Raw genomic sequence first — 17,458 nt, forward strand, 5'->3', positions numbered from 1 at the left:
GCCGTATAAGAGAGATCAACATAGCGCAAGTGGATGTGGTTACCAATAGAACTAGGTAAGTGATTGATATTTTGATATCTTGACAATGAAAAAGCCCGTAAACATTTTTGTGCTGGCAGTAAATCATCTAGAACCTTATTGCTTACATATGCACGATCACGGCTATCGTATGGTGCTAAAGACACTGGAAAGAAGGTTCGCAAACATTCAACTCCTTTTAATGGCTCAAATTTTAGAGATGTATCAAAGTTTCCTCTCATATAGGACAAGTGGCGAACTCTTTTAGGAACTTCATGTGAATTTTTCTGATCGAACCTGAAACAAAACTCCCCAGACACAAACATAGCCAAGTCATTGATGAGATCATGCATAGTGAAACTTGGTTGATCCAATCTTGGTCTTTGAAATAGTGATCGCGATAACAATTCATCAAAGTATCTTTCACCAATCTCCTCTGTTGTATTCTCACTCTCTGATTGTGGAATTAAACCTTCTGCCACCCATAGTAGAATTACATTTTCCTTTTCAAATTCATAGTGCTTTGGAAAAATTGAGCAATAAGCAAAGCATCGTTTCAAGTAAGATGGAAGATAATGGTAACTCAATCTTAGAGAAGGAAGAATACTATTAGCATCTGGTAGACCCCAAAAATTGCTATTTAATATGTGATTCCATTCCCTATAGTCTAGGTTGCAACTTAAGAGACCCCCTACTATTTTTGCAGCTAAAGGCAAACCGTTGCACTTGCATGCAATTTGCTTACCAATTCCTTCCAAATCTGGACGAGCACTGAGGTTCTCATTTCTAAATGCATGTTTTTCCAGTAACAGCCAACAATCCTTGTCTGATAATTTTTCCAAGTCATGAATTGGAATACTATTGCACACGATGGATGCAACACGCCTACTCCTTGTTGTTACAATGACCCTGCTTCCCTTCGCCCCATACGTGAAAAGAGTTCGTAGACGATCCCACTCATCATAGCTCTCATTCCAAAGGTCATCTAGGACAAGTAAAAATCTCTTTCCCATCAATTGTTCACTTAGTTGAACTTTGATGCGAGAATTACTTGACACTCAAATTAAACCCTCGTTTGACAATTGTAGTAGAATGGATAAGTGAGGGATCGTTCTAGACCGGGGATTAGGAGGGCTTGCTAAAACCTTCTAAATTGACTTAAAAACATAAAAACTAAATTAAAATACTCTTAACAAGACTACTATGACTCAGAATGGCTTTGAAAAACTCAAATTGTCTAAAACAATCAAATTGACTCAAATAGAAGCTAGAACTTGATTTAGACGAATTTGCAATTGTTTATGACTCCAAAAGCTTAAAGATACAAAAATAAAACAAATACGAATGATTAAGACTTAACAAAATAGGGGGGGAATTGTGGTTGGACGATATTAAATTAAAAAGACAGAATATAATTAAAGGCAAAATGTAAATATGAATGTGATAAAAATATGGATGATGGAATAGCCAAGGGGTTCTTCTCCACACATGTTACACTTGCAAACAAAATTGATTCTCAGTTGGTCTTTCGATAAGTTGTGAAACTCAATGCTCCAAGTTAATTAGATCCGCTTAGATTAACTTTCAGATTTCCCTAAATTCGTTGGATTGAATGGAATACGCATTACAACCAAATTATTCTTAATCAAAGTCCCTAACTATGGAATACGCATGATAGAGACATTTAACCAAGATCATTAAGTTCAACGGAAATCATAAACATCGACGAGGCATTCGTTACTATGGAAACGCATGAAACTTATGCCAAGAATTCGTTTAACGCGATTGTTTATAAGCAACCTCTACTACTTGTGAATATAAGTTCATAACGATTAGGTGAAATTCACTTATATTCTAGCGTCATATTTATGCATGAAAATTAAGCTTGCAATCTCAATGAACATACATAAATAAGTTATCAATCAAACAGTTAAACGAATTGAATCCACAACTTATGAAATTCCAACCAAACGTAATCAATTCAAAATGCAAATATAAACATAGTTTCGAATCACCCCCTAGCTAAAGGGGGTTTAGTTCCTCATAACTTTGAAATCAAAGAAACACCTAAACATTCCAACAACTCAAACTTGAATTGTATGAACGTTTAAGCACTCTTTTCTTCCTCGTTGTTGTAGCACAAGGTCTAAGGTGAGCTTTGGGGATTATGTGAAGTGTTTTGGAGGGATGGGAAGTGGTTGGATAGTGGCTGCAATGAAGGAGAAAAACTGCACAGAAAATGGAAGTGTTTGTAACTGAAAATGTGTATGGAAGAGTGAATGAATTTTGAGGAGTGTTGGATGCTTATTTATAGGTGAAATGGGGGAACAAAAGAGGGAATATTGCAGCTAGGAGGGGATGAATGATTATGGGTGCATGTGTTTGGAATAATGAAGGGGGAATGTATGTAATAAAACAACTAGGAAAAGTTATGGAAAGTTGGAAATGGGAGTGGGAACTCACGGCATTGTTGGGTTGTTTATGGGAGAATAAATGTATGATAATGGCTAAATAATTAAAGGGAATGAATGGGAGTGACACTAGGTTGGTTATGCATGTGAATGCAAGGAGGAAAGCTGAAAATGCAAGGGAAGCTCACGGCACAATGTTGTTTTGCTTCTTGAAATGCATGTGAATGCATTTGAGTGTAATATGAAAAGAATGACTAATTAATGTATGTAGGGTTGATATGCATGTGAATTAGGTTGGAAAGAGGTGGAAGTGGAATGTTATGCAATGATAATGTCTTGTAAAGATGCTAATAAATAATGCATGTAGGGTTAGCTAGGTTGGCTTTGTTTGGGTGCATGTATGTTAATGGTGGTTTTGCATGTGAATTGATGGATTGTTTTTGATGGAATGGATGGTTCTTTGCATGGCTATAAGGGATAGAATAAGAGAGAATGGGCTAGGCCCTTTGTTTTATGTCCAAAGTGAAAATAAGGCCTTCAAATTCGTCCAAACTTTGGCTCCATGGATAAGCTATCCAATCCATGCCCAAAAATGCTCCAAATGGCCTCAAAATGCACTTTCTTGCTCCCTAAGCCCTTAGAACCTGAAAACACACAAAAGAAGCATAAAGAACTAAAATAACTAAAGAAACATAACGTAAATGTACGAGAACAAGCCATTTAAGTCGCATGAATATGCTCCTATCAAACTTCAAGGGAATTCATACCCAAATTATCACAAGGTTTCTTAGTGATTTCCTCAATAAGGGTCTTAATCACCCTCAAAGCCTCATAGTGTTCGGAAACACAAACCCAAGCATTCGTATCGAAATGCTCTTTAACTTGTCCATCGTTGTAAAGGAGTTGAGCAAGAGTTGTCTTACCAACCCCGCCCATTCCGAAAATAGGGACAACAGAAAAATTACTGCTACTTTGATTGTCAGATAGCAGCAGTAGAGCTTTTAACTTTTCTTTATCTCCATCCCTTCCATAGGTACAAAATCCTTCCTCAACAACAGAAGTTGTGGGAGTTCTTTGTGAAACCTTGGCCCCAACGCCTCCTCTAAGACCGAGGACATCCTTTTGTTTTGCAAGGTGTTCCAACTTGTTGAACAAATCTTCTATTCTACCGTTCAAGCCCTTATAATTAAAAGGATTAAGAGGGGTAGAAAGGATGTTGCACACCTGGGTTGTCTTAGTCCGATCTTTTGGCTTGCGACGCAAAGCTTCAGTATCAATCTCATCCACCAAGTCCTCGGCATCGAACACAGCATGTTTGAGCTCGTCAAGCCACATCCCGACGGCACGGTTGACAATCTGCTTCTCCTCTGCATCGTTGAGGACTGCGTGGAGGGTCATCAACGTCACCTTCAGTTTGTCCACGAGTGAAAGGTTGAGTCTTCTTGCCCGGAAGAAGTCCATGAACTCTCCGGAGGCAATCTTGTCGCACAGCACCTGGATGGAACCGGAGAGCAAAGCCTCTCCAACCAAAGCCATTTTCTCTTGTTGGCCAAAGGGCTAATTGTGATCAAAACTGAAATGAAATTCAAGCAAGGAACTAGCAAAGCTGTGAAGGATTATATATCTGAATTGTACCTGGTCATCGGTAGCGGGACGACTTGGTATTGTTTTGGTCAATCATGCAGTGGGGACCACACGCAAGCATAGAGCGATAACTGGTGGCTGTGCCTTGGAGTTTCGAGGGACAGGCATCGTTGTGACTTGGTCTGCGAGTTGAAATTTTAGAAGAGGGTGTGGAAAATGCGTCGGTGGGATGACATTTTCCCTTTGTTTTTAATTTACCTTCTGTGTAAGGGATCAATGGGAAAATAATGCTATGAAATGGACGGGAGCATAGTATGCATTGATAATCTTAATCGTTGGATCTTGACCGCAAATTCAATTATTCATTCATTCAGTTTATACTATAGGCTGCTTCATTCTAAAAAAATTTGGTCATCATTGTTGCCGTCAAGCATGGAACTACATGTAAACTGCATGACCTCTCAGTGTGGCTCCATGTAATTGGTTTACAAAATTATAAACTTCTATATAATTATATTAGAAAATGGTTAACAAATGTACTTTTGGCTCTCTCAAATACTTTAAGTCAACTCCACCCCCGTAAAGCAGACACTTTATGTGTGGTGCCTACTCCACATCGAATTTAACAATTCGAATCGTCTATTTTGTAAGTCTCGATTCATATATCATCCTTGTAAAAATTCAATTCAATCTGAAACCATTTGCCTATTTAATTATGAAGGTAAAATGTCATTATTTCTTATATAGCAAAGTATTCGTTAATTTATTTGAACTCAATTAGATGTCTTAAACATTTTCAATTTGACTAATATTTTGCAAGGATGATCTATAAGGTGCAACTTGAAAAATAGACGGTTCGGATCGTTAAAGTTTGATGTAGTGTGAATTCTACAACTAATCCCTATTTTTACAAAAAAAAAAAAAAAAAAAAAAAAAAAAAAAAAAAAAAGAAGAAGAAAGAGAATCCCTTCTCTTAAAGGTTTCCCCGGTAAAGACATATATATATACACTCATTTCTAAACTCTTTTGTTTTAACTTTTGAAGAATTCTTAACTATATTTTCCTTTGTTCCCCCTTTTTTTTTTTTTTTTGGTTAATTCTACAATGTTATTGATAATCCAAACTATGTATTTTTTAAACTATCATTTAAAAATTATCTGTACAAAATATTAGCTAAATTCGAATCTATTTAGTCATCTAAGAATTACCGAATAATGGAAGAATCATGTTTTACAGTTAAACAATGAAATGATAACAACATCAATTCAACGATTAAAGAATTTCCTGTCCGTTTACTTTTTGCATTCATCTTAACTTTTTTTACTTTATTTTGCAATGTCCTGCAGTCGCTGCATGTTTAGAGAGTGTTAGCAATGAGATTAATTTCGTATATCTGAATAGCATTATTGTACATATTCTGTTAAAAAAGGTATTTGCAATAAGTTTCATTTGATTTTATTTAACAAATAAATATAAAAACAAAGGGTGATGTGTCATAATTGTGTTAATTTTGCAGGTCCAATGAAAGAATAAGTTTGTAAAATATTTAACAAATAAATATAAAAATATTGTAGGCTTACTTGACTAATAAAAAAGAAAGGGAGGCTGGCGGCAGAGAGTTTAGAAATTATGTGATGTATATTACTCTTTTGTGCATTTATTTATAGTAATAAAGAAAAAAGAATTTTGCTCTCTAAGTAGTATACAAGTACAAGGAAGTATCTAATAGATCTCATAGAATCTTGCACATATTCTACTAGGATTTACACAACTACACTCTTAATAAAGTTAGGAATGCAACACTCCGTTTAAGCATGTAAATACTTAAACAACTGACCCATCAAATCTTTAGGCAAATATAGAATCAATTGATTAAGTCGTCTCGTTTAATTGGCACGAGTAGCAAACACAAGTCTCAAATAAAGATTGCATGTAGAAGAGAATGTCAGAAAACCTACAAGGTGGGAAAAAAACCTATAGTATTTAGACAAAAGTGAGTTATGCAACATGCTAATAATTAGAGCATCTTCAAGAAGCAAGTAATAGAAAACGCACACAAAGGTAAACCATCCAGATGTGGGTGCCTCATCAAAACCTTGTCAAGTTAGCAATTTCTCCAGTGGCCTTAGATTTTGATATTTTTCATCCATCTTGATTATGTGGACAACACATGGCAAATGTATGAGGGCAAACATGTAATTATAGAAGTTCAGAAAGATGATCGGCACTCAAGTTTGGGGGAGGGGAAGAATCGACAAAAACCTCAACTATTACTAAGATTAAAGTTCTTTAGGGTCTGAACCCGAAATGGAATTTTCTTTTAACTAAATGTGTGCTAGTTGTTACTATCGAAAGAAAAATGTACAAGACGATAGGGTGTTAAAGAGTGGCCTCATCAAAACCTTGTCGGGAATTTCAACCCAACTGAAGGAAAAAGAGTACCGCGCACCAACAATTTACAAGATATGACGGTCTAGCTTCTATTAACTAAAACATCCAAAATAATGTCCAGGGGGGTCGTCAAACTATAGCAACTCTTGATATCGTGCAAGTCTACGTGCAACCTTTTAGGCCTCTCGTCTCGCATAATACTGGGCCAGACGCAGAATAATCCTCCTCCTTTGCAACAGCCCTGCCAAAGCTAGAGTGGAATGACTCTCCACTACCACAGCAGCAGCCTCCAAATCAGCCACCATCGGCAGCCAACGACATAGGGCTCTGACCTCAACGTACGTGCAGAGGAAAATGAACTCCACTGGCAGCAACAAAGTGTGCATTTGGCTGCATACAAATCAGAAAAATAAATACTATATATCAAGAGAAACAATGAATGGACCCCTTAGCGATTGGGAAATTTTGCTGTTATGTGCGATAATGTACATGAAGCAGTACTACGGTTGAGTTGCTACTTACCAAGAAGGTTTCTAAATTTGAGAGCCCGCTGCTCCAACTTTACCCATCAAACTTGGGTTAAGGCGAAGCATCGTCTATTTCTCCACTGCATCTTCCTCAAGAACGGTTAACAAATCAAATGATCGCCTACATATATAGTGAGTGAGTGGACCTGCAATGTTCAAATAATTTTTTTTTTCTTCGTTTATCAACTTACTATGCGAGTCACACAACATCACACACGCTAATATATAGAAAACAAACCTCTGAGTCCAGATGCAACTTTGAATACTCTTGATTGCTCATGAAATCCACAACGGTGAGAAGAATGCTATAACCTCTCAGTTCCTTTGGATCACTTCCAGGAGATAAGATGTTCCTAAGCGGCAACAATAGGCACAATTTCATTTAAAGTATGGGGTATATATTTTTCTTTAACTTATGTGGAGTATATTTTTCTATAGGGAGAGTATGTGGATGCATAGTTTTGATGAAAATGTAGGAAAAGAACGCAGAGCTTTACCTTATGCTTTCTACCATTTAATTCTGAATCGAACCGTGAAGGGCATGTTTTCTTTCAAATCCATTTCAATACAATAGGATGCCAACTCAACCGCTTCCCTTTTTCATACCTCAGCTTAACAAGATACTCCTAAATTCAAAGATGAAGAAATTATTATGGATACATTTATCTTAGAAAACAAGCAAATAGAACTTAAAACAAAAGAGAGTGGTGGAAAGCTCAATTACAGCTCGCCTGCAGTGCTCAACGTAAGAATTATCATTCTTGTGAAATCAGTAGCACACCAGCTAACCACTTATTCTAGTAATATTATTTACTGGAATACCAACAAACGCAAGCATGAGAATAGTGCTACAAGGATCAAGCGAGCTGTTCAACCACCTTGTCTGTCCAAAGGCATATCTGCACCCATTCGAAGATGAGAGTGATGTCATAATAAGATGAAAAGGCATGCATATTCAAACTATAAAAGCATTAGAAAAAAACATCACTCTAGGAGTTACCTCTCCGAATAAAGGCGAATTATATTCATGCCAGATAGCTGGAGCTAGCACCATACAAAGACAACTAATTGATGCATGTTTAAATCGTTGGCTGTAGATAATCCTATCTTTACAATCCCAGAGTTGCCATCTGCATCAATAAAGCCGACAAATATGTTAGTCCCATCATGTTGTCCTGACTGATTGCATAGTTGAATTACATTGTTACCAAAAGGAAGAACAAATTACACTCAAGTGTTCAACTACTTACACTGAAATCTGTAGAGGCAGCAGCCAGCCACCAAGTCTAGTACACTGGCATTCTAGCAAGCGGTGCCAATAAGCCATGCTCTCTCCAACCATTGTGTTTGCAGAGAAACATATGTACATGCACCTACCACAAGATGACAGATGCATTGAAAGATGAGTAAGCATTCCGCCATATGGAAACCACAGCAGTATATATGTATACACACACACACACACACACACACACACAAGTACCTGAGTGGTTGATGTAACCTAACATCGTTTTCCCTCTGTAATCCTAACTTTACAGTTCAATAGTTTTCTCTCTGGACTGACAAAGTCCCACGCACAATCAATCTTTATATAGCTGTAGACAAGAGCTGAGGTCTAGAGGTCCCTGTCCCCGCAGGAATTGCGAGAGTGGGAGGTGTTGTAAGTCCATTTCCGTCCAAAAGATTTCAAACTTAGCAGCCAGAAAATCAGAGCACCATTTGATAATCCTATCTTTACAGGTTTGCTTGCTCGCTGCATCAGTGAAACCGATATATCTGTTAGTCCCATCACACCTACCAGAAGATTACAGTTATGGCGCAAACAGGACAAGTATGAGAAATCATCCAGGGATTTACCTCTTGTCATGCAGGAGAATCATATATATCCACCCCAAGTAGTTCCACAGTATCAGACTACAAATAATTCAGTCCCCTCGCCATTCTCCTGTAATTTCATCGGAATTAGACTCCGAAACTTGAATTTAAGTAGGAATATTGCTGAGGACAATCAATTTAATAAAGAATAAAAAAAGTACCTGGCTTTTGTCTTGAGAGTTGAGAGTTGGAGAGAGTGAAATGAAAGCTCACAAGATGTTGACTTCTCCATCTATCTTTATGCAAGGAATGCGAGCTACGTTCTCATACCTCTTCTTGAGATACCTCTTCTTTAAACAAGGGCACCTCCTGATGTTCAGATAAGAAAGAGATGCCGGAAAACCCTCTTTTGGCAGGAATTTGAGACTCTCGCACTCTTCAATGTGTAGGTGTTGAAGAGATGTGAGGTGCTCAAGGCCCTTGCCATCCAAAGATTTCAGATTCGATACATCATAGATTTCGAGAGTGTGAAGAGTGGCAGGGAGCAGCTGTTCTTCCACCAGATCCTTGTTTCCGCTGATAGAAAATTCTCAAAGAGAGGCAAGTCCTTGCAATCTCCACTCCACTGCAGGCCTCGGTCTGTCACAATATACGATCACAAATGACTGTAGGTTGGGAGGCAAACCCCCTTGTGCAAATGACACCACATTTGGAAGAAATCCTATCTCCAAACTTTGAAGGGCGGTGAGGGTGTGCATGCGGTCCGGCAACAACTTCAAATTCTCGCATTCCCTTAATAAAAAGGAAGTGAGGTTGGGAGTGGGCAATCCACCGTCAGGAAAAGAGACAAGTTTTGGACATTGCAAAATAGACAGGGAGTTGAGATGGCTGAGATTTTCATCTGCTCCTCCTTCAACAGAAAGGGATTCCAGATTCTCACAATGATTTTTATAAAGAGATGAAAGGTTGGGGAAAATGCCCAAAGGGAACGACCTCAGAGAATCACAGCTGTATACAAGATCCAAAGACCGCAGATTCTCTTTATACAGCTGCTACATTTTGATGAAAATGCAGGAAAAGAACGCAGAGCTTTACCTTCACACGCTTTTTACCGTTTCTCTAAATCCAACTTTGAAAAGCGTATTATCTCTCAAATCCATTTCAATAGGATGCCAACTCAACTGCTTTCCTTTTTCATACCTCAGCCTAACAAGATACTCCAAAATTCAAATATGAAGAAATTATTGTTGATTAATTTATCTTTAAAACAAGCAAATGGAACTTAAAACAAAAAAGTGGTGGAAAGCTCATTTACTGGAATATCAACAGACGCAAGCATGATGACAGTGCTACAAGGATCAAGCGCGCTGTTCAACCACTTTGTTTGTACAAATCTGCACCCATGCGAAGATGAGAGTGACATCAAGAGAAGATGAAAAGGCATGCCTCTCATATTCAAACTATAAACAGTATTTAGAAAGGAAAAAAAAAAACATCATTCCAGGGGTTACCTCTCCGATTAAAGGAGAATTATATTCATGCCAGATAGCTGGAGTAGCACCATTCAAGGACAACTAACCGATGCATGTTTAAATTTTTGGCAGTAGATGATCCTTTCTTTACATTTCCAGAGTTGCCATCTGCATCAATAAAGCCCACACATATGTAGTCCCATTGTGTTGTCCTGATAGATAGCATAGTTGAATTACACTGTTACAGAAAGGAAGAATAAGTTATACTCAAGTGTTCAACTGCTTACACTGAAATCTGTAGGCGTGGCAGCAAACAGCCACCGAGTCGTAAAACTGGCATTCTAGAAAGCGGTGCCAATAAGCCATGCTCTCTTCAACCATTGTGTTTGTATAGAAACGTATGTGTATACTGTATACACCTACCTCAAGATGACAGAGGCATTGAAAGATGAGTGAGTATTCCGCCATATGGAAACCACAGCAGTACACTGGAGAAAGAAAAACATCATCAAGGACATACTTTTATCCCATGCAGGGTGAATCATATATGCGAGAGATTGCCGCCGCACCAATCAACAACTAGTAATTGATATGTAAGCTAAAACCAGTTGCTATTATATTTGATGATACTGTCCTGAAATTTCAAGAAACATGCAAATGCTAGGGGAGAAATGAAACATAAGAGAAAGAAGAAGGGGTATCACAGTTGAATTATACTGCTAAAAAGTAATTTAACAAAATTAAAGGCAAGTGGTGTCATATTATACACAAGTACCTAAGTGGTTGATGTAAGCTAACATCGTTTGCCCTCTGATTACCCTATCTTTACTGTTCAATAGTTTTCTCTCTAGGCCAATGACGTCCCACATACATTCAATCTTTATATAGATGTTGACGAGAACTGAGGTCTGCAGGTCCCTGTTGAATGTCCATTTCTGTCCAAAGATTTTAAACTTGACAGAAAACCAGAGCACCAATTAATAATCCTATCTTTACAGGTTTACTCTGTTTGCTCGCTGCATCAATGAAACCAATATACCTGCTACTACCATCACATTGTCCTGACTTAGCATATAGTTGAATTGAACTGTCAAAGAAAAAGACTGATATATAAATACAATATAGACAAGGCAAACTGAAGATAGAAAAAGTGAGAAAGTAAATTAATTTACAGCTGATCTGCAGTACATACTGGCATTCAAGCAAGCTCAGCCATTAGGCACTCTTCAACTGTTGTGTTAAAAGAGAGAAACATATCTCCAGTGGACCTACATGAAGATATTTTTCTGTAAGGAGAGTATGTGGATGCCAAGTTTTGATGAAAATGTAGGAAAAGAACGCGGAGCTATACCTTCACACGCTTTCTACCATTTCATTCCACATCGAACTGTGAAAAGCATGTTTTCTCTCAAATCCACGTCAGTAGGATGCCAACTCAACTGCTTTCCTTTTTCATACCTCAGATTAAAAATATACTCCTAAATTCAAAAATGAAGAAATTATTATTGACACATGTATCTCAGAAAACAAACAAATGGAACTTAAAACCAAAAGATGAAGAACTTACCGCTCATCTGCAGTGCTCAATGTAAGAAGTATCACTCTGAAATCCGTAGAACACCAGCCAACCCCTTATTCTAGTAATATCATTTACTGGAATACCAACATCCGTAAGCATGACGAAAGATCAGGCGCACTCTGTCTGTACAAAAGCATATCTGCGCCCATTTGTAGATGAGAGTCACATCAAGTGAAGATGAAAAGGCATGCCTCTCATATTCAAACTAATAAAAAGTATAATAAAAAAAAAACATCATATCAGGGGTTACCCCTCCAATTAAAGGAGAATTATATTCATGCCAGATAGCTGGAGCTAGCACCATTCAAGGACAACTAATTGATGTATGTTTAAATCGTTGGCTGTAGGTAATCCTATCTTTACAATCGCAGAGTTGCCATCTGCATCAATAAAGCCCACAAATACGTTAATCCCATAGTGTTGTCCTGACTGATTGCATAGTTAAATTACGTTGTTACCAAAAGGAAGAACAAATTACACTCAAGTGTTCAACTACTTACACTGAAATCTTTAGACGCAGCAGCCAGCCACCAAGTCTAGTACACCGGCATTCTAGCAAGCGGTGCCAATAAGCCATGCTCTCTCCAACCATTGTGTTTGCAGAGAAACATATATATATGCACCTACCACAAGATGACAGATGCGTTGAAAGATGAGTAAGCATTCCGCCATATGGAAACCACAGCAGTATATATATACACAAGTACGTACCTGAGTGGTTGGTGTAAGCTAACATCATTTTCCCTCCGATAATCCTATCTTTGCAGTTCAATAGTTTTCTCTCTGGACCGACGAAGTCCCAGAGACATTCAATCTTTATACAGCTGTTGACCAGAGCTGAGGTATAGAGGTCCCTGTCCCGTCAGGAATTGCGAGAGTGGGAGGTGTTGTAATTCCATTTCCATGCAATAGATTTCAAACTTGACAGTCCAGAAAATCAGAGCACCATTTGGTAATCCGATATATCTGTTAGTCCCATCACACATTCCAGGAGATTAGAGTTATGTCGCCAACGAGACAAGTATGAGAAAAGCATCATCGAGGGTTTTACCTCTTGTCATGCAGGAGAATCATATATATCGACCCCCAAGTAGTTCCACAGTATCAGACTACAAATAATTCACTCCCCTCGCACTCTCCTGTAATTTCATCGGGATCAGACTCTGATACTTTAATTTAAGAAGGAATATTGCTGAGGACAATCAATTTAATAATAAATAAAATAGTACCTGGCTTTTGTCTTGAGAGTTGAGAGTTGAGAGTTGGAGAGAGTGAAATGAAAGCTCACAAGATGTTGACTTCTCCATCTATCTCTATGCAAGGAATGCGAGCTACCTTCTCATACCTCTTCTTCAGATACCTCTTCTTCAGAGAAGGACAATACCAGATCCTCAGATAAGAAAGAGATGCCGGAAAACCCTCTTTTGGCAGGAATTTGAGACTCTTGCAGTTGAAAATGTCTAGGTGTTGAAGAGAAGTGAGGTGCTCAAGTCCCTTTCCGTCCAAAGATTTCAGATTCGATACATGATAGATTTTGAGAGTGTGAAGAGTGGCAGGGAGCAGCTGTTCATTGAGCACCTTCTCCAGCAGATCCTTGTTTCCTAAGATCCGAAATTGTCGAAGAGAGACAAGCCCTTGCAATCCCCATTCCACTGAAGGCCTCAGTCTCTCACAGTCACTCTCACAGTCACCGATAGATAATGATTGTAGGTTGGGAGGCAAACCCCCTTGTGCTAATGACACCACATTTGGAAGCGGGCAATCCCCCGTCGACAATTCTTGAAGGGCGGTGAGGGTGTGCATGCGGTCCGGCAACAACTTCAAATTCTTGCAGTATATGACTTCAAAGAAAGTGAGGTTGGGAGTGGGCAATCCCCCGTCGGGAAAAGAGACAAGATTTGGACATCCCCAAATATACAGGGAGTTGAGATGGCTGAGATTTTCATCTGCTCCTCCTTCAACAGAAAGGGATTCCAGATTCTGACAACTTTGGATAACAAGACATGAAAGGTTGGGGAAAATGCCCAAAGGGAACGACCTCAGAGAATCACAGCTCCTTGTTAGATCCAAAAACTGAAGGGAAGTCAATTTGGCCATCATCTCACGTGATAGAAATTCCAATTTCTCGCAGAAGTGAATTCGGAGTGACGTCAGCGTGGTGGGCAGACCATTTGTTGGGAACGACAAGCGTGAGGAACAACGATATAAAGTCAAACTTTGAAGACGATTGCTGTTGTGCACCATTTCCAACAACCACTCTGTCCCGCCATTAAAATTAGTTTGAAGCCACGGCAGCGTCCCCATCGGCAAATGTAGTACCTCACATCCACGGACCCTAAGTATCTCCAGGGAAGGAAGATGAGTGGGCATGTTTCCTCTCAGCTTCCAACATTCGTCTAAAATCAGCTCCTTAAGACGAGGAAAGTCTGGACTTTCACCTCCACTTGGACTCGGCAGCCATTCCTCCCATGTTGGCATATTCCTAAACTCTAGCTTCTCTAAAGATTGAAATGGTTGATTTCCCCCATAGAATTCAACACCAACACTCGTAACTAAATCCATCCCTTCTACGTAGAGCTCTTTGAGAGCAGGTAGCCGACCAACTGGTGGCAGTGAACTGCAATTACTACAATCGCTGAGACGCATCACTTGTAGGTTGGGGAAGGACGACTCTCCCACCCAATTCGGGAAACTGGTTCCACCATAAAATCTGATGGTTAGTTTCACCAAATTTACCGAAGGTTGTAGTCCTTCAAGTACCTGTCTCTCTTTTACGGAATCATGCAAAACGTTATAACCCCCCCATTTCAACTCTACCTCATTGAGATCATTCTTATCCTTCAGCAAGGCATCAATAGCTCTGACTACATTTTCCAGATTCAAGATAGAAATTTTCCCTCGAAGGTGCGACAACTCCCTCAGTTCTGCAATGCTTGACCCAGTAGATTTCCCCAACACAAAAGCTGTCAGTGTTCTCAAGCTTTTTAATCTACCCATATGCACGGGCATTTTTTTTATGCCAGTTCCGCCAATATCAAGATGACGCAAATGAATTAATTTCCTCATGTCTGCAGGCAGTTTAACAAGACAAGAACAACCTAACAACAACAGTGTTTGTAAATTGGAGAGGGTACACACTGTATCTGGTAACCTTTTAATTGCCGTATAAGAGAGATCAATGTAGCGCAAGTGTATGTGATTACCAATGGAATCAGGTAAGTGAGTGATATTTAGATATCTTGACAATGATATTACCCGTAAATATTTTTGTGTTGGCAGAAAATCATCTTGAACCTTATTGCTTACATATACTTCGCCTTCACTTGGGTCATATGGTGTTAAAGACACTGGAAAGAATGTGTGCAAATACTTCACTCCATCTAGTGGCTGAAATTTTGAACATGTATCAAACTTTCCTCTCACATACGAGAAGTGGCGAACTCTTTTATGAGCTTCATGTGACTGTTCCAGATCCAACCTAAAACAAAACTCTCCAGACACAAACTTAGCCAAGTCATTGATGAGATCATGCATAGTGAATCTTGGTTGATCCAATCTTGGTCTTTGAAACAATGATCGCGATAACAGTTCGTCAAAGTATCTTTCACCAACCTCCTCCATTGTAATCCCACTATCTGATTGTGGAATTAAACCTTCTGCCACCCATAGTAGAATTACAGTTTCCTTTTCCAATTCATAGCCCTTTGGAAAAATTGAGCAATAAGCAAAGCATCGTTTCAAGTAACTTGGAAGGTAATGGTAACTCAATCTTAGAGAAGGAAGAGCACTATTAGTGTCTGGAAGATCCCAAAGATTGCTATCCAATATGTAATTCCATTCCTTCTTGTCTAGTTTGCAACCTAAGAGACCCCCTAGTGTTTTTGAAGCTAAAGGCAAACCGTTGCACTTACGTGCAATTTTCTTACCAACTTCTTCCAAGTCTGGATGTGCACTAGAGTTTTCATTTCTAAATGCATGTTTTGCCAGTAACAACCAGCAATCATCGTCCGACAATTTTTCCAAGTCATGAATTGGAATAGTATTGTGCACGATGGATGCAACATGTCTGCTCCTTGTTGTTACAATGACCTTGCTTCCCTTCGCCCCATAAGTGAAAAGAGTTCGTAGACGATCCCAGTCATCATAGCTCTCATTCCAAAGGTCATCCAGGACAAATAAAAATGGCTTTCCCCTTACTTGCTCCCTTAGTCGAATTTCAAGGGAATTCATATCTGAGACGTCCCTCACTTGTTCCCTCCTTACTTGTTCCCTTGGTCGAATTTCAAGGGAATTCATATCTGAGATATCACAAGATTTCTCAGTGATTTGCTCAATAAGGGTCTTAATCACCCTCAAAGCATCGTACTGTTCGGAAACACAAACCCAAGCATGAATGTCAAAATGCTCTTTAACTTGTTCATCATTGTAAAGGAGTTGAGCAAGGGTTGTCTTACCAACCCCGCCCATTCCGACTATAGGGGCTACAGAAAAATTACTGCTACTTTCATTGTCAGATAGCAGCAGTAGTTTTTTTAACTTTTCTTTATCCTTATCCCTACCATAAGGACAGAATCCTTCCTCAACTACAGAAGTTGTGGGAGTTCTTTGTGAAACCTTGCTCCCAATACCTTCTCTAAGACCAAGGCGATTTCGCTGTTCTGCAAGGTGTTCTAACCTCTGAAATAAATCCTCTATCCTACCATTCATGCCTTTATAATTAAAAGGACTAAGAGAGGTAGGGAGGAAGTTGCACACCTGGGTTTGCTTAGTCTGATCTTTCACCTTGCGACGCAAAGCTTCAGTATCCATCTCATCCAGCAGGTCCTGCGCATCGAACACAGCATCTTTGAGTTCGTCAAGCCACATCGCCACAGCAGGGTTGACAATCTCCTTCTCCTCTGCGTCGTCGAGTACTGCATGAAGTGTCAATAATGTCACCTTCAGTTTGTCCATGAGCGAATGGTTGAGCCTTCTTGCCCGGAAGAAGTCCATGAACTGTCCGGAGGTAATCTTGTCGCACAGCACCTTGATCGAACAGGAGAGCAAAGCCTCTCCAACCAAAGCCATTTTCTCTTCTTGGCGAAAGGTCTAATTTTGATCAAGTATTTGAAGTTGAAAAACTGAAAATTCTTTTGAAATTCTAGTGAGTAAATAAGTCAACTCAGATGAAATTCAGGTGAGGAACTTTTAGAGCCTGTTACGATCATCTGTAAGCTCAATTTCATTTGTGTGAAAGAATCGAATTCATCTTGTTTTGGTCAATAATGCAGTGGACCCCGCAAGTAAGCATAATGTAAAATATGCCTTTTTGTTTGTTTTGTTTGATTTTGTGTGGAAAGTTCATATGGCTGGGCGGGGTGGGTGTCGAAACTCTGTGAAATTCAGGTACAGAACTAGCAAAGCCTGTTACCATTATTCTATGGCTCATTTTGGGCTAGTTAAGTATTGCTGTGTCTTTTTTTTTTTTTAAAAAACAATTAAGCATGCTGTAAGAATAAATGGCGGTAAAAAAAAACCCTTGAGTGTTTGATAAATTTTTTTGTAAAAGTATTTTCAACAAAATTTCTAGAGTCGTTGATCAGACTCTTCTCCCTTAATTTTTGTCCCCCTCGTTTTCTGTAACGACCCGTCTCAAGTGCAACTTTGATTATTCTCTTGATT

At 39.0% G+C, this 17,458-nt stretch overlaps 1 protein-coding gene and 1 pseudogene across 19 annotated transcripts in view; both read right to left on the minus strand.

The window, feature by feature from the left end:
• Positions 1-4,307, minus strand: part of LOC137716573 (putative disease resistance RPP13-like protein 1) — a 13,400-nt gene extending 9,093 nt beyond the window's left edge. Inside the window, exons 1-2 of the mRNA XM_088691781.1 lie at positions 3,197-4,307; positions 1-1,075 (exon numbers count right to left, since the gene is read on the minus strand). The exon at positions 1-1,075 is cut by the window's left edge and continues 1,008 nt beyond it. Of these exons, the coding sequence (XP_088547907.1) occupies positions 1-1,075; positions 3,197-3,965 (1,844 nt within the window). The 5' untranslated portion in view covers positions 3,966-4,307. The remainder of the gene's footprint in view (positions 1,076-3,196) is intronic.
• A 1,991-nt stretch (positions 4,308-6,298) lies between these two features.
• On the minus strand, positions 6,299-17,020 carry LOC137715361 (putative disease resistance RPP13-like protein 1 pseudogene; annotated as a pseudogene). 18 transcript variants are annotated; one of them, XR_015961114.1, is made up of 24 exons: positions 13,027-17,020; positions 12,849-12,936; positions 12,509-12,763; positions 12,298-12,420; positions 12,048-12,177; positions 11,786-11,936; positions 11,570-11,696; positions 11,411-11,486; positions 11,258-11,305; positions 10,994-11,171; positions 10,642-10,706; positions 10,258-10,456; positions 10,062-10,140; positions 9,842-9,952; positions 8,968-9,538; positions 8,789-8,876; positions 8,415-8,684; positions 8,182-8,304; positions 7,932-8,038; positions 7,656-7,830; positions 7,429-7,557; positions 7,170-7,284; positions 6,927-7,077; positions 6,299-6,794 (listed from the first exon to the last, which is right to left on the minus strand). The product of XR_015961114.1 is annotated as a putative disease resistance RPP13-like protein 1 pseudogene, transcript variant X13 (transcript). The 18 variants fall into 18 exon arrangements; XR_015961109.1 differs by having other exon boundaries at positions 8,968-9,656; XR_015961108.1 differs by having other exon boundaries at positions 8,968-9,656; positions 10,258-10,386; positions 10,506-10,706.
• Between the last annotated feature and the right edge of the window lie 438 nt (positions 17,021-17,458).

The sequence above is a fragment of the Pyrus communis genome, chromosome 3, assembly GCF_041283825.1.
Source record: "Pyrus communis isolate YQ-2024b chromosome 3, ASM4128382v1, whole genome shotgun sequence".
In the NCBI taxonomy this organism is placed as follows: Eukaryota; Viridiplantae; Streptophyta; class Magnoliopsida; order Rosales; family Rosaceae; genus Pyrus; species Pyrus communis.